Source organism: Engraulis encrasicolus, chromosome 19 (assembly GCF_034702125.1).
Source record: "Engraulis encrasicolus isolate BLACKSEA-1 chromosome 19, IST_EnEncr_1.0, whole genome shotgun sequence".
In the NCBI taxonomy this organism is placed as follows: Eukaryota; Metazoa; Chordata; class Actinopteri; order Clupeiformes; family Engraulidae; genus Engraulis; species Engraulis encrasicolus.
In genome coordinates, this window is record NC_085875.1 from 33,352,879 (window position 1) to 33,377,809 (window position 24,931).

General features: G+C 42.2%; 2 protein-coding genes and 4 non-coding genes across 8 annotated transcripts; all 6 read left to right on the forward strand.

Annotated features, from left to right (window-relative positions):
- The first annotated feature begins 258 nt into the window (after nt 1-258).
- Nucleotides 259-4,667, forward strand: rpl13a (ribosomal protein L13a). Its single transcript, XM_063184174.1, has 7 exons — nt 259-333; nt 1,163-1,235; nt 1,505-1,570; nt 1,849-1,950; nt 2,194-2,279; nt 2,625-2,684; nt 4,415-4,667. Exons 1-7 carry the CDS (start codon nt 313-315, stop codon nt 4,622-4,624), a joined length of 618 nt encoding a protein of 205 aa, XP_063040244.1. The 5' UTR covers nt 259-312; the 3' UTR covers nt 4,625-4,667.
- LOC134435617 (small nucleolar RNA Z195/SNORD33/SNORD32 family) lies at nt 1,009-1,089 on the forward strand. The gene has a single exon (XR_010032028.1). It is a non-coding gene; the product is annotated as a small nucleolar RNA Z195/SNORD33/SNORD32 family (small nucleolar RNA).
- LOC134435647 (small nucleolar RNA Z195/SNORD33/SNORD32 family) lies at nt 1,357-1,435 on the forward strand. The gene has a single exon (XR_010032058.1). It is a non-coding gene; the product is annotated as a small nucleolar RNA Z195/SNORD33/SNORD32 family (small nucleolar RNA).
- On the forward strand, nt 2,036-2,108 carry LOC134435619 (small nucleolar RNA SNORD50). The gene has a single exon (XR_010032030.1). It is a non-coding gene; the product is annotated as a small nucleolar RNA SNORD50 (small nucleolar RNA).
- Nucleotides 2,742-2,822, forward strand: LOC134435618 (small nucleolar RNA Z195/SNORD33/SNORD32 family). Its single transcript, XR_010032029.1, has one exon. It is a non-coding gene; the product is annotated as a small nucleolar RNA Z195/SNORD33/SNORD32 family (small nucleolar RNA).
- A 99-nt stretch (nt 4,668-4,766) lies between the features above and the next one.
- On the forward strand, nt 4,767-20,576 carry LOC134435282 (heterogeneous nuclear ribonucleoprotein R-like). 3 transcript variants are annotated; one of them, XM_063184169.1, is made up of 14 exons: nt 4,767-5,361; nt 7,228-7,400; nt 8,908-9,026; nt 9,572-9,679; nt 10,575-10,688; nt 11,502-11,678; nt 11,852-11,987; nt 12,301-12,506; nt 12,957-13,106; nt 13,385-13,506; nt 14,408-14,955; nt 16,648-16,732; nt 18,434-18,633; nt 20,316-20,576. In XM_063184169.1, exons 2-12 carry the CDS (start codon nt 7,232-7,234, stop codon nt 16,671-16,673), a joined length of 1,875 nt encoding a protein of 624 aa, XP_063040239.1. In that variant the 5' UTR covers nt 4,767-5,361; nt 7,228-7,231; the 3' UTR covers nt 16,674-16,732; nt 18,434-18,633; nt 20,316-20,576. The 3 variants fall into 3 exon arrangements, with proteins under 3 accessions (XP_063040239.1, XP_063040237.1, XP_063040236.1); XM_063184167.1 differs by having other exon boundaries at nt 16,648-18,633; XM_063184166.1 differs by lacking the exons at nt 16,648-16,732; nt 18,434-18,633; nt 20,316-20,576 and having other exon boundaries at nt 14,408-16,073.
- The last annotated feature ends 4,355 nt before the right edge of the window (nt 20,577-24,931 follow it).

Genomic DNA, 24,931 nt, shown 5'->3' on the forward strand with positions numbered 1-24,931 from the left:
TCTTATGAACCTGGATTTGCAAAGGCATATTTCCCTAAGAACGAAGTAGCCAGCTACAGCTTTATAAAACCATAGCATAGATTCTTTAGGAATCTATAAGGACTGTGACCATAGTGCATTCGACACATGATTTTACCCTCTATTGGATAAACATGACATTTGACATTTTATCCAAGGAGCCTCACCACTAGGTGGCACTGAGACGGTTTTCTCTAAGAAACAAAATTGCGTCACTTCCTAAAGGACCGAAACTCCTCCCTCGCCCTTGCCTTTTACAGTGGGCGAACCCGTCGGTCTTTCTTTTCCGACATCATGGCGGACCGGTTCAATAAGGTGTGTGGTAGTCGTGAAATATACATTGTATTTTTCTCTAAATGCGCCTTCCAATTGTTTGTTATAACAACAGAAGAGAATGATCAGCTTCTTACGCGTCCACACTGGAGTTTAGAAACTATACAACTGAAAATGTCCTGCGAATTTACTGAAATCATGACATGCGTGTCAGCCCACGTTTAACCTACTGGGAACATGTTGTAATGACGCTACCAGTAGCCTTATTTTAGACTCGTCGTATGCATCAGCTTTTCAACACGAGTGGATTATATGTTCTGAAGTCATAGACAATCTCTACATTGATTTGGTTGATAAACACATCAAACTTAAATCCAATTTCAAATACTGTGCGTCAGCTTACCCAAGTTGTGGCTGCGAGCTAATGTTAGCGCGAGGCTAGCGCTGAATGGGTCGGCGGCATGCGTATTAAGATGGCTTGATACAGCCACATTTTCTTAATTGACGCAATGTAATTAGTGGTGAATAGCAATTGTTGTTACGTGCTGTTTTCTTTTGCCGTTCAGTTTGAGTTGCTGTATGCATGGACGAAATTCCATGGTAATACCACGGTGTTGTCAGGCCGTTTTGGCCATGGGGCAAGTGGACAACTTGAGTTGGTCTCGTGTCGAGTAGTATCTGCCTGTTCTTTACCTGATTGCTGGTCCTGCGGCTTGTTTTGTCTATGATGATGACTTTCCACTATATTTTCGAGTGTAACCGCCATGAGAACACTCATGCACTCCCATCTGAGACTTCAAGCAGGACTAAAAACTTTCAAGGGATGGCATGTTCCTGCCATGCTTAACGTTGTCCCCATCTCTTCCTCAAGGTTCTGCTCATTGATGGCAGGGGCCATCTCCTTGGGCGTCTTGCTGCCATTGTGGCAAAGCAGGTGTTGCTGGGTGAGTTTGACCATTTCCCCCCCTCTCACACTTATGTGGTACATTAAATGAGCATGTGTTGACATTCTGTACACACCTTTGTTCTATGTAATGAGATTGTACTGTCCCTTTGTTATATGCCACTGTCGGTGATGTTTCATTTACCCACCTTGTTTGAGTTCACCATGAGAAAACTCTCATGCACTACCATCTGAGACCGTGGTCATCTTTTTTCACTAGTTGAGTGAAATTCAATAGTAAATTTGACTAAAGCTGCTGTTGTCTTTCAGGCCACAAAGTTGTTATCGTCAGGTGTGAGGGAATCAACATCTCTGGAAACTTCTACCGCAACAAATGTAAGTCCAGCATCTGGATTTTTTCCAAGTGAACACAATGCATGCATCTGCATTGTCAAGGCACTCAAATCTTTAAGATTAATTATGCTGTTACCGTAAGTCTTGTGCCTCCCCTTCTGTTCTTTGCCATGGTCTGTCAATGATGTTTCTTAACCTTACCATGCCTTGTTTGAGAGCAAATGAAATGAATCTTATGTATCTGAGACATGACCTCCTCTCCAATGTTGAAGATTGCTTCATTTGGTGCATGAAACTAACTGATTTGTTATGTGAAATAGTGAAGTACTTGGCCTTCCTGCGCAAGAGGATGAACACCAACCCCTCTCGTGGACCATACCACTTCAGAGCTCCCAGCAGGATCTTCTGGAGGACCGTGAGGGGTGAGGCTACCTTCATTCAATTTGACGAGAGTAGTTAACGGAACAAACTTGACCTGAGATTTTTTCAAAGCACGTAACCTTGCCTATGCAATGATGAGCATTTTATCCCGAAACTGAAAGTTTTGATGAGACATCCTTACGGATCTGACTCCTGAGCTTGGCAATAGTGTTGTCACTTGTTGCTTTTGTTTTTGGACATGAGTGCTGTGGGCCTAATTTGTGTTCTGCCGTTAATGCTTGCAGGTATGCTTCCGCACAAGACCAAGAGAGGCCAGGCAGCTCTTGACAGGCTGAAGGTGTTCGACGGTATCCCCCCTCCTTATGACAAGGCAAGTGGCCCTTTTGCTGACGATCTGTAGTGCTCAAGCCCGCCTGTGGATTATATTAGCGTTTTTGATTCAGCAGACATGTGCAGATGCACTCTGCTGAGCGTCAGTGACCAATGTCAACATGATGCTGAACAATATTGCGTGGATTGTTACTGCTGCAAATCTTTAGTCACCACCAGTGTTGGGGCCATGGTCTGTCTGTGATGTTTCTCAACCTTACCTAGCCTTGTTTGAGAGCAAATGAAATGACTCTTATTGATCTGAGACATGACCTTCATCTCAAAGGTGTTGAGATGGTCCCTGTTTTGGTATGAAACTGACCCTAGTGTTTATTTCTCTCAACAGAGGCAACGTATGGTGGTTCCAGCTGCTCTGAAAATCGTGCGCCTGAAGCCTACTCGCAAGGTGAGGTGTTTGGCCTGTTTGATGGATTGCGGGTGATTTGCTGATCCGGCGGCTTGTTTTGTCTATGATGATGACTTTCCACTATATTTTCGAGTGTAACCGCCATGAGAGCACTCATGCACTCCCATCTGAGACTTCAAGCAGGACTAAAAACTTAAGGGGTGGTATGTTCCTTCCATGGAACAGTGGTTGTGTAGTGTTGCATATTTATGTATTTGACGGGTATAACATGTAATGTCTTAAGGGGGGGGGGTTAATTGTCAAATTCAGTGATCCATAAACTAATAATTTGTAATGGCATAAGTCATTGGACTAATGACTGACTAATTTTGCTTAAAGCGATGGTTCGGAGTAGAATCACCCTAATGCCATTTGAACCGTGACACCCATCCACCTTTACACCCAAAGTGTTTTCTGCCGCAGGCTTACATCAACAGAGTTGCCGTGTTATTCGATGTTTATTTCGGTTAGCTTGACTCAAGCGCATATGGATACTGGGCACCGTCTCCAAACTTTCCCCACAAAAATAACATGTCATGACACCAAACTTTGCAGTAGCACAAATATGGTCTGTACTCACGAAACGAAGCATTTGGAAGTTTGGAAATAGTCCAGGAGTTTATTATCAACACAAGCCGAATAGCTTCTCTGCTGCTAAAGCTGCGCCAACGTTACTTCCGTCATCTAAGACAAGCATGTAAGAGTCCTCAACAAAGCTCATAATATGCACAATGAAAAGTGAATTCAGCATCAGTATTGATAACGAAAATCCTTGTCTAATTGATAGTAGGTAAGATTTGAAATATCTTTTAAGTATTGCCTTGAAAATATAAGCCTTAATCACAATTCAGTGAAAACTTTTTTCCACACTCTCGTCTGGAAGTTTGTTGAAGACTTTTACGGGCTTGTCTCATATGACGGAAGTAACGTTAGCACAGCTTTAGCAGCAGAGAAGCTATTCAGCTTGTGTTGATAATACTAAACTCCTGGACTATTTCCAAACTTCCAAATGCTTCGTTTCGTGAGTACAGACCATATTTGTGCTACTGCAGAAGTTTGGTGTAATGACATGTTATTTTTGTGGGGAAAGTTTGGAGACGGTGCCCAGTATCCATATGCGCTTGAGTCAAGCTAACCGGAATAAACATCGAATAACACGGCAACTCTGTTGATGTAAGTCTGCGGCAGAAAACACTTCAGGTGTAAAGGTGGATGGGTGTCATGGTTCAAATGGCATTAGGGTGATTCTACTCCGAACCATCGCTTTAAGGATCGGATTAGCACTTTTTAAAAACCTTTTTGGCCCAGTTTTTGCAAAAGTGTCATTGCTAACCAGTAGGGCTGTAACGATATTGTATTGAACAGAGAAATCCTGATGCGCAGTCACGGTACTGTATTGTGATGCAAGCAGGGAGAATTGTGATGTGCCCTTCAAAGTTTTGTTGCCCTTCAAAAGCTTATTAATTCATTTAAAAATATGCATTTCTAAAATCGTGGTGTGCATTGAACCATAGGTAAAAAATGGTGACCTGAATCGTGAGTTGAGGGTATCGCTACAGCCCTACTAATCCATTAGCTACTTACTATGTTGCCAATGAGATTGCATTGCAACCAAGTAAAGACACTTGAAGTGCACCCCTGGCTAGTTTGAAGAAAGGACTTTTGACACAGCAGGCGTAAGGGGACACATTTACTGTGGTCTCTAATTGTGTGTTTTTGTCTGTTAACAGTTTGCTCTTCTTGGGCGCCTGGCACACGAGGTGGGCTGGAAATACCAGGCCATCACCGGCACACTGGAGGAGAAGAGGAAAGTCAAGGCCAAGGCCCATTATGCCAAGAAGAAGACTCTGGTCAAGCTGACCAAGCAGGCAGAGAAAAATGTGGAGGGCAGAATCTCTCAGTACACAGATGTTCTGAAACAGTATGGTGTCCTGGTGTGAGAAGTTCAGCGGACAACAATAAATGTTTATTAGAATAACTGTCGTTATGAGCATTCTTTTTAATCAACACATTGTTCCTCCTTGCTTATTTGCATCATTATCCCCGTTTGCTGATTATGGCGATATTATTTGGTCAAATATTTTTGTTCACCATGGACCCACAGTCTGCCGTGTGATTCAATCACAAGATGGTACGCTTAACAAAAAAGATGGCACTAGTTTCTATTACATTTGGTAAGAAGTTGGTCTTAATTTTATTTTGGGAATATATTGTCATTCAAAAATGTATAACAATTGGTGTCTAAAAAGTCGTGACTCGCTTGTCCGTGATGTGAAGAGTAGATAGATGGGGGAATTGCTGTTCACTTCAAAATGCAATATTCTTTGAATTAACATTCCTGGAGTCCAGTATTTTGAAATAATTTGATTTCATAAACTCCAATCACTGCCTGCCAACAGACTGATGCCAAGCATGTAAACCTCTACAGCACCCAATTCTAAAGTCGGCTTTCAAGCAGCATGCAAAACCCCTGGGTTACTCTGTTGGAAACCCCGTTACACCGACGCGCGCGCACACTGGCAAGGAGGTCGCGCTGACCGCGAGAGTCGGGCACGAGCGGCGCCGTCTGGCATCTTGCACAGTATTCAATTGTCATATTTTGAAAACTGGAAAGCCCAATTCATGCAGAAGCAAAGCGTGGGATTATAAAAATAACAATTTGATATTCAACACCGTGGTAAGCAAGTTGTCTTGGCGAATATTTGTTCCTTTCGCCTGCTGTCTACCTGGACTTAGCTCCGCGTCTGATGAAATGGCTAACACGTATCACTGTCTGGCGTTAAGATTAGAAGTTATTGAGTGCAGCAACTGTGAAAATGTATTACCTGGGTGCCGTCGGTGTTTTACAGATTTTGTTCTTCAGGCAACCCGGTTTAAATGTCGAATACGGGCCTCACCTAAAACACCGTATTGCTAACACGCTAGTCAGCAAAGGGGGGCGGAACGTGCTATTTCTCTGGTTACGTTTGCTAGTCTGGGTTTGTCTGAGACCGACCAAACACCAACAATGAGCAGGCATGTATGTAAACTTGTCAAATTTTGATAAACACGTCAAACTTTTTGGTAGATTACGTCGGACGAAACGTTGCACCCGCTCAATAAGTCACACCAACCATCATAAACCTAGACTAGTAGGCCTACTTGTGTCTTCTGCAGTAATACGAACTTGTTTTGGAGTTGATATTATAGTTACCACATGCACGTAAACACATACACGTTGACCAGAGACTGGATCATTCTCCTAGAATCTCTGCTTTAACTTTTCATTGTACTGCACTGTATCACTGAGTCTGACTATGATAATTACCTTTGCCATTTCTGTTTGTCACCTGGATGAAGCGCTTCCTCTGTGGCACGTCGGTACCTTTATTGTTATGCCGGGGTTGATATCCGAGTCTACCAGTTGTCGCAACACAGCTCTAACTATTGTTCACTCAAGTTGCCATGTTTGTACAATTGGGGTTTGTGTCCTGGTTTAACTTAAACATCAGTTCAGATCGGAAAGTCCAGCAACTTGGAGCGCCCTGTGACGTCATTAGATGTCAAGTGCGCTCAAAATAATAGTGTACCAGTAGTCAGGTCAAGTGTGGTGCATTGCCCTTCCAACCATTGATGTAGGCTAAACTGCACATTTTGTAAAACTCACAGACAGACGCCTGAACACCTATTTGATTACTCTTTGGCTTTGTTAATCAAGACAAGAATGCCACCTCTTAAACCTGATGATTTTAGCCAAACATTATGTACACAAATTTCAAAATAAGTCACCCTTTATTGAATTCTCAATTTATGACATCATTAAAATAGCATCCATTTCCTGGCTGTTAAGACTTGCACCCTCTTTGTGCTGTTTAACTCATTCTTTTCATTGTATTTACTATTTACTTAAATATTTCTGGTATTTTAATATTATTTATTTCACATGCCAAAACCCCTGGCAGACTTGTGTGTGTGTGTGTGTGTGGTTTTTTTTTTGTATGTGATGACTTCTGAATGCAATGATTTTTTTATTTTTATTTTTTTACGATTTTTTTATTTTATTTTTTTTAGGAAAAAGTAGTGGAATGCAGTGTTCTAGTACAATTCTAGGTGTCGAATGTATAAGCAATAGTGCACTCTGTGCATGCACAGAAACTGTTGGAGATTGTTTTCCATGGGACCACAGTCACTAAAGGGGCCCAATAAAATAGCGTTAATTAGCAAATTCAGCCAAAAGTTTCCTTTGACATTCCGAAGTGCTACATTATATACCTGGGGGTATGTAGCCTTATGTACATCCGGAAGTACAATAGCTATCCAATTCTAAACAAATGGCATGAGCACCTGGGTAAGGTAAGGTAAGGTAACTTCATTGATATCCAAAGGTAGATTTATTTGCAGGTAAAAAAGTAGAGGCTTGCAACAACACACAGTACAGTGACAATGACCCAAGACAACAACAACAGACAGGAGACTAACAAAAACAAAACAAAAAACATTGACAAACATACAAAACAAACGGAACAAAAAAAAAAAACACAGCGTTGCCTTGTTTGGTCCTCAGGAGCATGGCGGACGCGGACGTGGACGCGGAGGTGAACGGCAACTCTGCTCCAGTCAAGGAGGATGAGGAGCCCATGGACACCACCGCAGCCCACACAGAAAATTACCAGACACTCATCGACGCCGGCCTCGCCGAGAAAGTGGCAGAAAGCCTTGATAGTATATTTCAAACAGGTGTGGCAAGCATTTTCTTTATTCCAAACGGCACAGTTGGTATTGTTACATAAAGTGGATTGAGAAGATTTTATAGGCTTTGTTTAGCTTCTCACTTGTATTGACTCAAACAGGCAAGCATTTTCTTTATTCCAACGAAACGGCACAGTTGACTTGTATTGGCTCTGAAATAGGTAGGAATTCTTTTCTTTTATTAATCTTTTTATTCTTTTGTTTAGTTTAACTTCCTTAAGATTATCCCCCGTCATTAAAAGCCCACATTGAAAACTATATTGAATATACTAACTTATACGATAATTAACTTGTGCTAGGTTGTTAAGAGGGCAGAATGCAATGCACTGCCAATGGGGTGTATCAGCCCTGGATACTGCCGGGGTAAAGTTTTAGGAATGGGGGTATAGTGTTAACACAGCTTCACTGCCAACCCCCTCACGTCCAGTAACTCTCATGAGACTGCCACTGGACACTCGGACATGGAATGCATTGGCCCCGTTTAGGTGTGTCGCTATTAATAGCTGAAGGAATGGTTTGAAGCTCGCACATCCAAAAAGCGTATGACCTGGGAGCAGGACAACCAAATGACCAGATGAAAAGGAAAAAGTCCACTTCAAACCAGGATTTCTTTAGCCTCGCAAGCCATCCTACGTACTTCCACCAAAGGATTGGCTCCACTACTAGTCTGGCTCTTGTTTTCTGTGGAGCGATTGCAGCGGTAGGGTCTTGATCCCCAACGCTCCACAGAAAACAGCCAATAAGCGAATAAGCGCCCCACGTGGGGGTAAAAGGGGGAGGGCGCTCGTGAGGATGACGTTACAAACGTCATGGAGGTAGTATAAGAACTGGAGAGAGTGAATAAGTCCCGCCTCCAGTCATTTCAATGTTAAATGCTAGGCTAGTGAATTCAGCCAAACTTTTTTTCAGCTTCCAAAATGGAGTTATTTCCTCCGACAGTTTACTCAGCCAATTACGTGCCAGAAAGCTATATGGAAGACGGGCATTGGATGCATGAAGGTGCCCAACCACAGACATGTAAAGGTCTGTGGGTCCAACACTAAACTCGCGTACCCACCAATCATCATGAGCGAGGTGAATGTCGGAAGTGCGAAAATGGCAACTTGCTAATCGGCGAAGCTAACCAGCCAAATCCTGCCCCCTTGGTAAATGTCTGTGCCAATGGCTCTGGTCTGCGCTATGTTGTTGTTGAGTAACTGTCGGCGATTGGGTGAGAGCTGTCCAATCATTTCAAACCATAACTGAGTGCAAACTTCCTGGTTCCTGCAATCGCGTCAGACCACACAAGCTCCAGACCATGAATACGAAATGAAATGGTAGTATTATGGGATGGTCAGGAGTCAGGATCAGGCTAGGATTTCTTTGCTACCACTTAAAAAAAAATTGTTATGTAAAAATATGAAAAAAGCAAAGATATTCTGGTTTGAAGCTGACTTTTCCCTCATCTTCAGCTATTACTAGGTACTATGTGGTGGTTTTTGTGGATGTCTTCCAGGGCTGGTGGCTTATGCTGACTTGGATGAGCGGGCCATCGATGCCCTGAGGGAGTTCAATGAAGAGGGAGCCCTGGCGGTGCTGCTGCAGTTTAAAGAGAGCGATCTGTCCCACGTGCAGGTCAGTCGGGCTTTGAGCTGCCTGGTGCTGCAGTGCATTCATTGTGCGACTCCACATGTTGCTTTTTTGTTCACCTGGCAGCTAAAAGGTGCATTGTGTAATATTTTTAGTAGTTTCTTTCAAGTATGCTGACCATTTACAAATGTTACCTTTTTGACAAATACTTACCAGCCACAGCTGCCTAATTGGCCTTAAATGGAAACAAACAACAAACAAATGGATACTTACCACCACCATCAAATTCTAAATATTCATTATGACTGAGAAAATTGCACTTTTCATACATGAAAAGGTGGATCTTCTTCATTTCCGCCATTTTGAATTTCCAGAAATAGACATTTTAGCTGCCAAACTTACTGTAATTTGGTCATACTAGTTAACATGTCTTTATTATTTAGTAAACATTCATGAAAAGATCATCTTTGGCAGTAGACAACACAATTTCAATGGGCAGCACATTGCAATACCTACTCCGGCTTCCATGCTACACAGCGCACCTTTAAGGCAGCCTGTTGATTGTTGTGTGATGTGTCACTCTCTTGCAGAACAAGAGTGCATTTCTGTGCGGTGTGATGAAAACATACAGACAGCGGGAAAAACAGGGTAGCAAAGTTCAAGAATCAACAAAAGGACCAGATGAAGCCAAAATAAAGGTGGGCCTTCATGTGAAATTAAATGTTAACTGTGAAACAGTAGTTACGGTTTATTGTACCACAGGTATTGCTGAAATGTAGTGTAGCAGGTAGGTGTGTTTTGGCAGTGAGTCCAGGGGGTTGTAATGCAACATAACAGAGCTTGTGTGCAAGGTGCATGACCAATACTTGAGTGAAGCGGGTGGTGAACATACAGTACAGGCCAAAAACGCCAAAAGTGAAAATGTAGCTGAACTTACTGAAGTTAGTCAAACATTTGATGTCAGCACATATTGAACCCACTCTCATAATACTAATGATATGACTTTGGAATGTTTCATCATGTACTATATCTTACTATTGTGGCACAGTATTCACATTGTTTATTGATAAACCAATAACCAATGTAGGTTAGCTAGATTATTACTAGACATGCACTGAAATTAACATTTGTGGCCGAAACCGAATAATAATTACTCACTTGGCCGAATGCCGAAACCGAATATTACAGTTCAGTTAAAAATGATCAAAAGTTGGGTTTCTCACTATTTTTAAATATTGTTCGAATCTACGGCTTACTTAATAAATGTTTAGACATGTTTTTCAAAGAATATAAATGTTTGTTTGAAGTCTTCAAATGTTGGAGTCCAACTGAAAATAGTTTCTTTAATGCCCATTTTCAATTCATTTTCTATTCGGCCTCCGATTCGGCCACTCAATCGGCTGAAAACCGAAAGTGTCTTTTTCTGCGTTTTCGGACTAATATTTTTGGTTGCCCAATTTTCGATGCACCTCTAATTATTACTATTTTTTGTTAACATGAACACCACATTGAATCCCCAAGAACCCATTAACTGCTCTTACTATGTCCTATATATGTCCACTATAACCTGGTGTTTTCTCGCCTGTTTTCAAGGCTCTGCTAGACAGAACAGGGTACACGTTGGATGTAACCACCGGCCAGAGGAAGTACGGAGGTCCTCCGCCAGAGGAGATATTCACTGGGGCCCAGCCCTCCGTCGGTACAGAGGCAAGAGCTCGCTCCATTTTCTCTATTCGACTGATTCCATTTCAACTCCATAGTCAATGGTGGGGGTGGTGGCCGCGCCAATGTGTTTTTCTAAGCGTTTCGCTCTGTGCGTAATTCCAAGAACAATATGGCGAAAAGGAAGAAAGGAGTCGCACACAAGCGCTGAATGCAAAATCAAAACTGTATTAAAAATGGGAACACTGATGATGGGCTAGACCCGAAATGTTTGTCCCTTGTCTGTCGGTTTTATTTACTTTAATTCGGCTTTGTTTAATACAGCTTTGATTTTGCATTCAACTCCATAGTCAACCCAGAATCCAACCTGTTCAACATACTGTAACAATCACAAGCAACACAATTATTTTGGCTTGTATTGCATTTGGAAACGTGTAGAAAAAGAAACAACTTTTTATGAGTGGAAGTGGGTTAATTTTAGACAACTAAAAGTAATGAAAATGTATTTGAAAGAGTCAAGAGTCAATACACCAACTATTTTATTACAATTATCAGTTGTTGTACATATATAATTTATCACAATTCCATTTGTTTCTGTGACTAAAGAACTAATCCCCGGAAAGAGGTCTTGGAGAAGACTACAGTTAACGAAATTGTAATTTGTCAGTCACTGCTCTAAATAACAGCAGAAAATAATGTGTTTAATAAATGTGTTTCACATCTGAGATGCTCCAGTGACACCTTACTTTTCTACGTGACACAGTAATACATGTTGAGGGGGTGAATTTGGATGTGACCCAAAGCACAAACACCTTATATCATTATGTTTTGCTCATTATTTTGGACTTTTCGTTGCAGGTGTTTGTGGGAAAGATTCCCAGAGATCTGTATGAGGATGAGTTGGTTCCACTCTTTGAGAAAGCGGGCCCCATCTGGGACCTGCGCCTGATGATGGACCCCCTCTCAGGCCAGAACAGAGGCTACGCCTTCATCACGTTCTGCAACAAAGATGCTGCGCTAGAGGCAGTGAAGTTGGTGAGATCAGTTCTCGTGTCTTCATTGGCATGAAGAAACGCTGCCTTTGATATGTTGTCATATTATTACAGTTGTGTATCTGTTTTCCAGAACTCTTGTCGACTACTATCCGACATCTGGTCCTGTTTGAGAAGATCTGAATTGAAACTTATTTTCCCTTTTGTTTTGTCTAGTGCGATAATTATGAAATCCGCTCGGGTAAATATCTTGGTGTTTGCATCTCTGTGGCAAACAATCGGTTGTTTGTTGGGTCAATCCCCAAGAACAAGACCAGAGAAAGCATTTTGGAAGATTTCGGCAAAGTAACAGGTTAGAGAAAGACTTCTTTCATTTTCTCGCTACCACACATTTGTCTAAAAAAATATGTAATATCTGTCTCACTGGACTTTGCAGTACATGCTCTAAAACAGATACACGCAGAGATCAGTGTTAATGGATGTAATGTAAACAGCATACATGCAATTTCAGATTATATCTTTTTAAATGCCAAAATACAAAGTTGGACTGTTCCATCATTAGGCTCTTACCCTGTCTTAACCCTGTATACAGCACCTTGCTAAAGAAGTAGAGAAGCTTCCTGTCGATAAACCACATATTATGCAATTCTCCTTTTGTCCACCAGAGGGCCTCACAGAGGTGATCCTGTACCATCAGCCAGATGACAAGAAGAAGAACAGGGGCTTCTGCTTCCTGGAGTACGAAGACCACAAGACGGCCGCCCAGGCCCGCCGCAGGCTGATGAGCGGCAAAGTCAAAGTCTGGGGCAACCCGGTCACCGTGGAGTGGGCCGACCCAGTGGAGGAGCCTGATCCAGAGATCATGTCAAAGGTCAGTGTCGGCTGTAGGGCTGCACAATATGTGTGCAGGTCAATATGTGAAGAAAACGTGGCAATATTTATGAATAAAATCTTTTTCTAGAATCTTTAGAATAGAATAGAATCTTTTTTGTGTCAGAACAACCCTTCAGAAACGCCCATTTCTCACATTACCTGCTCACTCAAAACATTCTCTACACTTCAGTGGTAACATGCACCTCACGTAATGTGTTATTTTTCTTGCCATTTCTTTTTTACACGTTTGTAAAGACAATGTGTTGCTAAAATATCAGGGTTAGGATTCTGTGAATGCTTAATTAACCTGAATTCTTTTGGTCATTTTGTTCTAGTTGAAGGATGAAAATCTTTTGAGAGAATTTATGCTCCCAACCTTTAGGTCGGATGTCCTACGAGTGTTGTGTGAGTACTTTGTGTCTAATTTAATTGTCTTGTGGTCCGCCAGGTGAAAGTGCTCTTTGTGAGGAAGCTTGCCACGGCAGTTACAGAGGAACTCCTTGAGAAAACATTTTCAGAGTTTGGGAAACTGGAACGGGTGAAAAAGCTGAAGGATTATGCCTTTGTTCACTTCGAGGACCGGGATGCTGCTGTCAAGGTGATTTAACTAAGTAAAATGTTCCTGTTCCTATAGCTGTATTTTATTCTGTCAGTAAAAGTCCCATGTAAACGAGGCCAGTGTTCTCCTAAATCAACATCGGCGATTAGTGGGTGCTGTTATCAAACATAATTCTAGATTTAACATCAACACATCAATTTACTCGGTGAGATACTGTAGATATCATAGTGACTTGCACCTATCACAGATTAAAAATACGTTTTTAAAAATTAGGTGTTTTAACAGAGTGTCTCATCATGTGCTTTTGGTATGTTTAGGCCATGGAGGAGATGAATGGAAAAGACTTGGAGAGTGAGCCGATAGAGATTGTGCTTGCCAAGCCTCCAGATAAGAAGAGGAAAGAGAGGCAAGCACAGAGACAGACCCCCAGGGGCTCAGGGTGAGTAATACGTACATCGGCTTATAGACATTTACACACACTTGTCTATGATCACAAACCTGGATTTCCCTCTGCACTTTAGGCCTATATTGAAGGCAGCCACAATACAACTTGCAATACCGCAATTTGCAAATACAATTTGCAATACCGCAATTTGCAAATACAATTTGCAATACCGCAAACGGCGCTCGAGACATAGGTTCCCCACCCCTGGTCTATAATAAAGTATGTTGTCAGGCACTGACAGTTTAATTTGTTGTTTTCCAGGGTACGCAAATGTCTTTTTACTAGATGTGATTTATCTAATCAACAGCGTCATTGTCAATCTTTTTTTAAATGATTTAACTGTTACTGGTACATTTATCCATTGCTACTTTTAGGATGCATTTCTCATGTTGGTACATTGGCTACTTTTTTGGTGCTCAAATTTAGAAAGTCCAGCATGAGGTCACATTCAAATGAACATCAATTCAGATAAGAGGACCCTTTCTTGTCTGGTTTAACCCATTGATGCCAAACGTTCTGCAAAAAACGCCTTCTGAATGCCTAAGCTCTTGTTGGGAAAGTTGCCCTCAGCCTATAAAAACCTAAATATCTCAGCCTCTGATGCACATAAAAACAGGAAATCAGTTGCATTCAAACCCATGCATTAGAATGTGTTCATTCAGCTGTAACTTGCCCACATTTTTATTTAAAAAGCTGAAATCTCAAGAGCCGGAATGCAGCGTATATGTGTCTCCGTTCACCAAAGGTCAAACAACATACAGTACGAGTCATCATCAGGTTAAAATGGGGTTAACAAGATAGTGTTTCTGGCAAAGCAAAGGTAGGAGATGAATGTGGCTAGGCATTTGTGCTGTGGCGTGTTAATATAAGCTGTTGTGTTTGGTTGTGTTTGCAGGTATGATGATTATTATTACTACCCTCCGCCACGTTTACCCCCTCCCATGCGTGGGCGAGGGCGCGGTGGGCGAGGCAACTACGCTGCCTACCCGCCCGATTACTACGGTTACGATGATTACTATGACGACTACTATGGTTACGATGGTTACCACGACTACCGAGGGGGTTACGAGGACCCTTACTACGGCGGCTACGATGACGCATACGCTCCCAGAGGCCGAGGAGGTCGAGTGAGCAGAGGCGCCCCGCCCCCACCTCGGGTTCGCGGGGGGCTACCGCCTCCACGAGGCCGCGGAGGTTACGGCCAGAGAGGTGTGCCCATGGGCGCCCCCCGGGGCACTAGAGGAGGTCGAGGGGGTGCCATGCCGCAGCAGAGAGGCCGCGGGCCACGGGGCGTCAGGGGCAACCGCGGGGGCAATGTGGGCGGCAAACGGAAGGCCGACGGCTACAACCAGCCCGACTCCAAACGCCGGCAGACCAACAGCCAGCAGAACTGGGGCTCCCAACCCATCGCGCAGCAACCCCTGCAGGCTGGCGACTACTCTGGTAACTATGGTTACAATAATGACAACCAGGAGTTTTACCAAGATTCTTACGGGCAACAATGGAAGTAGCGGATTGGCAAAGCTAAAGGATTTTTTTTAAAGAGGAGATTAAAAACATCGATTGATTGGCTCTCAACCCTTGCTCCTTCACAGTCAAATTATAGGACTAAGGAAAAAAAAAATCTCAGTCCTCTACTGTTAAAATTGGTTTAATCACACCACCACCACTTTGGAGATAAGTATAAAACACACAAGCTTTCTGAATATGTTTTAATCCTTCTTTTTTTGTTTTTGCTTGTGGTTACTTGGGACATCTCTGGCTTAAAATTCATGAAATCGCTTCTTTCCTTTCAAGATGTTTGAGTTCATATTTTGTTGGTTATTGTTTTTTTAAGCCAACATCTGACATAAAGGTGGACTATCATCGACAAAAATAATAATGAGAGCATCCAAATCATGAGTTCCTTTCACAAAATGTGACTATCCACCATTCCCCACGTCTCACTTTACCTTGGACTTTTGATTTCAGATTTCAGATTTCTACTAGGTCATCATAGGACTTTGCTTGTATATAAAGGCTTTTAAGTAAGATTTTTATTTGCAGTTTTGCCGAGCGAAAAAAAAGTATTTGCAGACGAGAGAAAGAATCCCATTGTCTTCTTGTACAGGGATGGTAAACGCTTCAAATTGTATGTTTAGCTTTTGTAGAAGTAGGCTACAGTACATGTGTTTTTTTCTAAAACTGTTTCAAGCTATTTCAAGCATTTCTCTTTATCTCTCTCCTATCAAATTTGCCCCTTTAGACTTTGAGTCTGGCTTACCAGCCAAGGCAGTTTGTTCTTTGATGTGTTTGTATTCATAACTTGTTATTGTTACATTTCAATAAAATTCAATCATACATCATTCAATTATCAACTATTTCAAATTCAGTTTTGTCATGCCATTATCTTGATTTGACCAATTGCGACACCAAGGAAATGTCTACACAACAATGTGAGTAATTGAATGTTGCCAAGTTCATGAAAACTAAATGCCTTTTTTTTCTCAAAAAGGCACCCAAGGGCAGTTTTCATTTGGTCACATACAGAGAAATTGATAAATAAACAATTGGAAAGATCATGTGCTTGAATGGACACAGTTTTGACCAGTAGAATATTTGACCCTTTTTTCCAGCTTTAACTGCACCGATTTCCTGGTAGAAATCCATCAGCTGAACTTTGTATTTATTGGAGAAATGCCCTCTCTCCCCCTGACACTCGAGCCCTCCCCAGTCTGCCACTCATACTCGAGCCATGGCCTTCTTCTTTTTTTGTCCACTGAATCTGGTTCGTTTTTTTTTTTTTTTTACTGCCCCCCTATGCATCCTCAACTGTCTGTCCAAGATGAGGCTCTCTCCTTGGCTTCTCCTCTTGTTTGCGATGTTAACCAACCAACAAACCAAACGGGTCAATCTGAACCAATTACACACCCTGCCAGAGCCTCCTGCCAAGTCACTTCCCAGCAGTTTCCCATAGTTCAGTTCATTTAGTGTCTGTACCCTTGATTTCAGCTCTATATATCCCTCTTTCTCTCTCTCTCCCTCCCTCTCTCTCCCTCTCTCTCCCTCTCTCTTTCTCTCCCTTGTTTTGGAACTTAACCACTCTTTTTGTTTTGCTTTTGTTTTAAGTTTCTCCTTTTATTCCGAATCACCCAGGTCAAGACGCGCCAGCGGCTGCGTGAGCATGCGTGAGGAACACACCTGTTCTCGGCTGTGTTCTTCTCCCTCTCCCAAGTCAAGGGTGAGCCTGGTTTAACCTCTTAACCGCTAAACTGGAGCTACTCTCAAACTGTCCACTGCTGCCCATGTTTTTTAATCAGTAAAATAAAGTTTCACTACAGGTTTAGTCTGTGGCTACTGAGACAGATATGCTGTGGATTTCACATTGATGATGTCCGGCCACAAAAAGAAACTGTATAATGTGGTGTTTGACAAGCCACGTGTTAAGATAATCCTTTCACTAGCAACATTTGATGAAATGCAGATTCATTGTTACACTATTCATTTTATGTTGTAAAGCATCGAACCCAAGCCGTGATTGCCAGCATCTTGTCCAGTAGTCACACTTACATGAATGTTCACCACTGCACTTCTCATTAGGTGGTGAGAAGGGCCAACACACCCTTTGACTCCTTTTTTGTGTTCTGAATTACAAATTGGCCCTTGGTTAATATGTACACGTCTTCCTGTCTAAGGTGGAATAGAAAAAGCACAGAATTACTGTGTTTGGCCTGGTAAATTGACAATATCAAATCAAATGTTCTAAGGCAATCAGGATATACACTGTGGGGAGAAAAATAACATTCCTAATTGTTGTGCCTCACCAATGGGGACACCACGGGGACACCAACACATCATTGAAGCCCTTGTAGTAATAATCATCTTTGGCATTTTAGATATTTACAGGATGACACTCGAACCCAATTACTTTTAACTGAAAACTGCTTGTGTGATGTCTTAATAAATGTGTGTGCAGAATATCAATCCTATGTTCATATGTAGATCAATGCCATAGTCAAGATTTCAACATTTTCAAAGTCTATTGCACTCTTGTAAACAGGACCTTTGTACAAATTAGAATCTATAACTGAATTCCCTTTGGGGAAACTGGTACTTGAAATATTGAATTGGCCCGTGTATGTCACAGATTGTCCTGAGTAAGTGAATTGAAGACACGAAATGGAACTCAAACGAAACTCAACCAGATGTTGGAAGATCTTTGAGCTCAAAGCATGCACGCACCCTCGACTGCAACAAATTTCGCAAGACTAGCGCCTTTGCTGTGATATGGTGCAGATTGGATCACGCACTTGTGAAGAAGTGTGGTGGAATACATCTCCACTCTGTTCTTGCATTTTTCTCCACAGAACCCTCCTAAATTGAATGCTAAAAAGTTCCACACTGGTGATTGTCGAACATGGAGGACTTAAAGTTCAGCCATTGTCTTACAGAACGTAGAAACTATAGAGAACAAAGCAAGAAGTTGTCACTCGAACATTTTTTTCTTCAAATTGATGGCTTGATATCCTGTAATTGTGTTGTCTTTCACATGTTTTTATCTGTTCAAGCTGTAGTATAACGGTCCAGTTTTCTGGACAGATATTTACCCACTTTTCATGATTCATTTCATGTGAATTGTATTGCACTAATGTATTCATTGTGACTGCACAGAACTTTCTGAAGTGAATTCTAATTAATTTGTTCAAAATAGTGATGAGCTGTTTGTGTGATATACTGGGCATTTTTATCAAATTATTCCCACATTCTGGATTTGCGAACATGACCACATACTATCTCACATTTTCAATGTTCACAGAGCTATCTGAAAACTATCAAGAACAAAAAACCCTCATATGCTTCTGTACTGATGACCTTCAGGTAAAAGTATGGCAGTCTTGGTATTTAACTCCTTGCTTTTGTCACCTGACTTCTGATCTATTAGGAAGCGTGCTTGAGGTGGCCCCAGGTCGAGTCTCTTGCGTCATGCTGTGGACTCGCTCGGTGGGGCCGCACTGAAGACAGACACGAGACAGCCGGACAATTCTTTGGTAAGGATGCTCTTTTGAAAACAAAAGGGAAGAGAAAAAGAGTTTGAAATCGTTGTGCCTTGTTCCTCCACACCCACCCCGCTGTTTTATTAAAGTGTACCTCCGGGATTTTGGACACCAGGCCTCATTTCCGAGTCAGCCAGGGTGTAAACAATGTGTCCAGAACGTTTTTTTCACATTCCATGCAGTCCTTGTGAATTCTCATATCCATGTTGCTAAGCTAGCGCAAGTGAACGGGGATGGTAGTAGCCTGCCCCCAAAAATAGTCTTATCCCGTTTAAACAACATTCAAAACAAAACCGTTATTATACCATACTGCAAGTGTAAATGTTTGTCTTAGTAGAATGAAGTTTGAAATTAAACCAACCTTGCACTGCGTGGATTTTGCCATGTTGAGAGACTATTTTCTCGGGGTCGGCGGAATTTTACTTTGCTCTCTTCAGTTGTGATGTAGCCCACCCACCCACTGCAGGGACCCGCAAGAGACATTGCAAATCAAGGCTAGTTCTACAACTGCTTTCGGATCGGATCGAATAGTGGATTAAAACCCAACGACATCGCACCATGGTACATCAGTGTGTATATACCAACTGCAATAATAAAGCCCACAGATGGGTATCGGCAAGTTTCCATTGGTTTCCGTGAAAGATGTTGAAAGAACCAAACTCTGGCTCCTGGCTGCAGGGCTACATCAACACACCGATGGAGACGCTCCGTAAGCTACCCCGGTGCTTTGCAGTGACCACTTCAGTCCCGACGACTTCACAAAGTCCTTCTCGAAGTCTAATACCTACACGGAAAACTCTAAAAGTGTCCGCGGTGCCAACCGCATTCCCAGATCTACATTTTGTGGCGCGCACCAACAGTCTCCGAAGAACAGGTTTGCCATGCTTTTTGCTTCTATGATGGTAGCCCAGTGGTATAATGGCTTCGCCTACGTTAGCCAAAACTTGGGCTAGAAGTGATTGGCATGTTGTAATGCTTTACTGTTATTTTGTGTAATTGCTGTGACAAATGGCATTAGACATGACTTGCCGTATTCCTATGGATTCACAAGTTACGCAACGCTATGTGATCTGGCTTGACATTGTGAAATATGTCACTCGTAGCTCTAGTTATTATTACATGGAATGTTTTTTGAGACGAGATGGAATGGGAGGATGAAAGGGAGAAGAGTGTGCGTTCTGTTCGCCAACATGCTGTGTAGACACACGGGTCATCTAGTAACAACCAAACATTGTTATGGCATATGTTTCAATGTTACGAAAGATTTACAAAGTCGGACAGAAAGCATTACTCTTGATGTTTGCGAGCGAGGTCAGGGAGAGGGGAAAACCGTTCAGTTTTACAAACTTCAAAGATGTTGGAGTTCGCTCTATGGAAAAGTTATGGATGTGTCAAACGAAGCTAGGATTTGTACTAGGAATATCACTCCGCGGCTGTCAAGCTTTCAAACCGGAACACAAATTGCTGATGGTGATCAAACATGATTGCAATGTTGGTTTAATTTCAAACTTCATTCTATCAAGACAAGTATTTACACTTGCAGTCTGGCATAATAATGGGGTTGTTTTGAATGTTGTTGCAACCGGATAAGACTATTTTTGGGGGCAGGCTACTACCATCCCCGTTCACTTGCGCTAGCTTAGCAACATGGATATGAGAATTCACAAGGACTGCATGGAATGTGAAAAAAACGTTCTGGACACATTGTTTACACCCTGGCTGACTCGGAAATGAGGCCTGGTGTCCAAAATCCCGGAGGTACACTTTAAGACCCTCTATGGTCCAGATGGAAAATAATAAGGAATGTGGGCTGGTGCCGGGGGGTCCCGATAGGGGGAGTAAGAGCTTGCTCAAGACACCATTTTGGGTAAGCACAAAAGAGTGAAAAATAAGTCCCCTGTCCGCTCTGTTCTCATTGGAAGGGGTCGGGTGTGAGGGGGCGCGGGGCATGCCAGGTTTGATCAAATCTCTGCAGACTGCTTTAGCACTTGCTGCGTACAGCTTGGGCTTTGGGCTTCTTTTTTTTTTTTTTTTTTTTTTTTGCAGGTTTACCAGGCAGCGGAGGTTTTTGGTCCCCCCCCCCTCTCTCTCTCCCCTCCTCACCAGCTCTCTAGTCTGCTAGACTGCATTTCACAGTGCTCTAGTCTACTTCACAGGGAGCAGCTCAGGGAAACGATTGGCGAGACCACAATCACTACAGTTGCTCAATAGAATGTGACGAAAGGCCAAATTAAATTACATTGACTGGCTGGCTGTCACGGGCCAGCCACTGCTACAACTTTTTTTTCCATATTTATTTTGTGTTCATTGTAAATTCTGCCAGTCCATTTCCTTTGTTTACTTTCGTAGCCTAATTCAACAGCTTCAATTCCTGGGTGGTGGTGTATTGATTTCAGTGGCTTTTGCTGAAAAAAAAACCATCACTTTCCTCCTCATTTCCCCGGTTTCCCCTGTTTCACTAGCCAGGCCGCACCCTCCTAGTGACGCAACACTTTCTGCGTTGCTTCCAGTCAGGCCACGAGCAATGCAAATATAATTTCTGATCTCCCGAAAAATCGGGAACTCCACCCACTTTGTCGGACACCAATCAACCAGTAGCAAACCTAGGTAGGCCTCGGGGTTAAGCATGCCGTTTGGGAAACGTTAATTGTTATTCTCTTAGTCAGACCAAGTCTCCCAGAGATTTGAAAGTCGATGATAACCAGGCTACTGTTTCACTGCCCTAGTGGATTGCACGCATTACTCCTGTTTCTCTGCAGATGATCGCTGCATGTTAAAGCTGTTGCTCTTGCCCTTCACTGTGTTGTCTACTATATGGCTGTGCATGACATAGGATGCACAGCTTTGTTCTTCAGCAGCTTTGCATATCCTTCGCTGTGCTACTTCATCTGTTATAGATTACCAATAGTCAGGGCTTTAGAGGAGGAGAATGAAATGAGAAAAGGCATTGATATGCATTGATGTACCCATCCATACAATCAGAATGATTTTAAAGACTTTCCCTACCCACTTATTCATTCAGTAACTGGATTTAATTTCCAAAGTTTTGAGATAGACTCGAAATTATACCATTTTTCATTTGGGGCAAAAGCGTAATTTGTCCTGGTCCCTGGGAGAAGGGGGGCCCAGAATTGAATCCTCAGTACATTATGCATTGAAAGCAGGGCCCTTTCTGGTGATTTGTGGCCCAGGCCTGGCCGGCCAAACCTGTGAGCGGCCCTGCCCGTAATATGTCTCCCGTGTCTACAGAATTAGTGCCGCTGCCAGGGCCTCTGTTCTGTACAGCTGGTAATAATCTGAAACACCTCTAGGTGGCAGTACAGGACATTAGAACAGCTCTGTTAAGAAAGCTGAGCGAGAATTACAGTAGGGAGGAACAGCGGAACGGACTCAATTATTTGCACTTTAGTACTTCACAGCCTTGCGTGTAATTTATTGCCTACTCAATAAAGTTCCTATGAATTAAGTATTTGTCTGTGGTTTCTTTCATTTACGTCACAATTTATAACTTAAATGAAATGTTAAAAGAATCATCTGAACATATTATTTGATAAAGAAATCCATCTTCATTACTTTGGTTCGAGTTAACTGACCAACAGTAATAGCCTTTCCTTTCTGTTTCTGGACAGCATTAAAGGATAACGTCTGCCAATTTCGACATGCAGTTGATATGCTCACACTACCCTGGACTTGTCAGTACCTGAGATTTTTTTTCCGAGGTCCTGGTCATTGTAATGGGGGGCAGACCTGTGTGGGTTCCAAAAAACATCTTGATTTATTCCCAATAACATCCAAAAGGTTATGCAACATCAGCAGACAACTAGCAAACAGTGATACCTTTTGGGGTAATATTTGGAATAGGCCTATGTGCTAAGAAAGTTTTTAATAAACAAAATCTGCCCCCATTAGAATAGCTCAGATCTCGGAAAGGGCTGAGTTAAAAAATGCAGCATCACCGGGTACTGACAAGTCAAGGGTAGCGTGGCCAATTAAACAGCATATTGAAATTGACTGAAGTTATCCTTTATCCTTTCTACTGTGCATTATAGAGACAGGAGACCATGTCATATTCTATGAACTAGTATTTTCACAGTACAGGAAAGCCTTCCCAATCAAGTGTAATTCATTCAAAAATCTTAACATATTTTTCTCATCCCCACTTACAAAACTCCCCTGGTCTTCTTTCTTCCATGCCTAGCCTACCTGTAATATCCCCACTTGGGGGCACTGTAGATTCAACCCAGTGCGCTCAGTACGATACTGCCCTGCCGCCCACCGCTAATCAAGTTGTGATGCAATCTGTCCTGTGACGGTGAGGTAATAAATACCGCTAACAGTGTTGTCATATTGGGAGGGGGGAGGCCTGTGCTGTGGAAGTTTACAGCTCTGTGAAATGTAGGCACATCGACAAACGACTTTGTAATACCTCATGAAGAAAAGGGACCGGTAATTGTGTCTTGCCAATTACTGTGTCTGAGTGCTGAAACGGAGCTGTTAATTTTCCATTATCTTGACTTACGGGAATTTATCTAGCCTACTCTCAGATAAAAAAAGTGCATTTCATTTGAATTGCTCTTTTTGTGTGATAGAAATCAGCCCACACATAATGATAGGCAGTTGTGTGTCTATATTTCAGATAGGCACAGAGAGCTTGGCTATCCAAACCCTAGATTTAATTTCTTTCTGTCCAGAGTCTCAGCAATCAGTGCAAGTGTTCTGCTTAGAATGCTTTCTCTGCCAGGGCCAGGGTTATATGAAATTTAAATGCAGGTGGCAAAATCTATGGGCTACTTACTATATATTATTCAAGATGTTCATGTGAAGATCGCACATAAGTGACAGCGTCTAAGGACCCGCACAGAACCTGCCTACCAGTCACTTTTTACTTATAGTGCAAATTAATATGATCTTCAAGGACACAGGGATTCCACATGGAGCATATAACAGGCACCTCTCTCTGTGTTCTGATTGAATCAAATTGCTGAGCGCAAGCAAAACAGTCTTCATATACTCCCAGGCAACATATACACAGAATGACATAAATATTACATTGTTGTAACGAAGTATACATTTAATGTAGACAACTGAATGGCCTGAAGTGTATGATCTATCATTTCTGCTGCATTGCATATTTCCTTTGTAGCAAAACAAAGCTCTGAGATGTTGTGTAAAGCAATGTTTCTCAACCTTTTTTGTCGCGTGTAGCCTTTTTGCTGTGCCATGAGTACCCCCTAACTCGTGCTGTATGTCGCTTTCTCTATCCCAATGTGACTATACTCCATACTTAATTAAAATTAAAAATTCAAGTACCCACTGCAGTTTGCTCGCGTACCCCTAGTGGTACACAAACCCCTGGTTGGGAAACACTGGTTTAAAGGATTTTCTGCTCTTCAAACACATTCCTCCACCTAAAGGCATATGGTATGCACAATGCCCATGATGGTCTTCTTCAGTGCAGAAGAGACCAGAAAAGGGCTCTCCATACATGATTATGCAGGCCTATACTTGTGAATAATGTTTTTTCCCTCCCTCTTCCCCCACTTTCATTTAAGCGATTCCAACCGTATCGAGGCCCATTGCTTATCTTTCAAGTAATTATGCCCTGTGAAGGATTGAGCCTGACATCCCTCCCTATCTTGGCGTTTTGCTGCGGTCGTTTCAAAGCATCTGAGAAAGGGACGCGAGAGTAAAGGAGTGTGAGAGGGAATGTGTGCATTGAATTGTTGAGCAGGAAATAGTGTGGACATCTTGACTGTGTGCTGGTTGGCTTCTTCTGAAAAAAGCTGCTTCTGAATCATTGGTTTATTAAAATAAGGAAGGTTTTTTTTGCTGTGAGTTTGGTAAATTTACTGAGCTTATTTTCATAGTCTGATTTGTGTTACTTAATATTCACATTTTAATTATACCTTTTTTTAAAGGTTCACTCGGTGCCCTATGTGCCCCATTACTCTTGTCAGATGTCTTTCTTGTAAGTGATATTGGACACTGGCGTCAAATTGAAACAGTTTGAATTGTTCAATTATGAAGTCCTCAGCTGTAGGCCTAGGGCTGGCACATTGTGGGCTTCATTCATAGTAGGATGCATCAAGTGCCCCTTAAATCATTCCAAAACTCCACTCATCTTTTGCAGCATTGTTCCTTCGCTCTACCATAAATTCCTTGAAAAACTTTGTTCTGTTATAGGATGCCACGATAGGCATGAAGGTTTTAAAAAAAAAGGATTAGTATGTGGGGGCTAAAACCTTGCCAAAGGAAAGCTGCAAAAACATGCATGATGGGTTTCAAATCCGGGAAAGTAGAAAGGCAAATGTTTCTCCTTACTAGTTTCAATCAAAATAGTCTTAAAAACACACTTTTCATGGATTTGGCTTAAATCGTCCATTTAC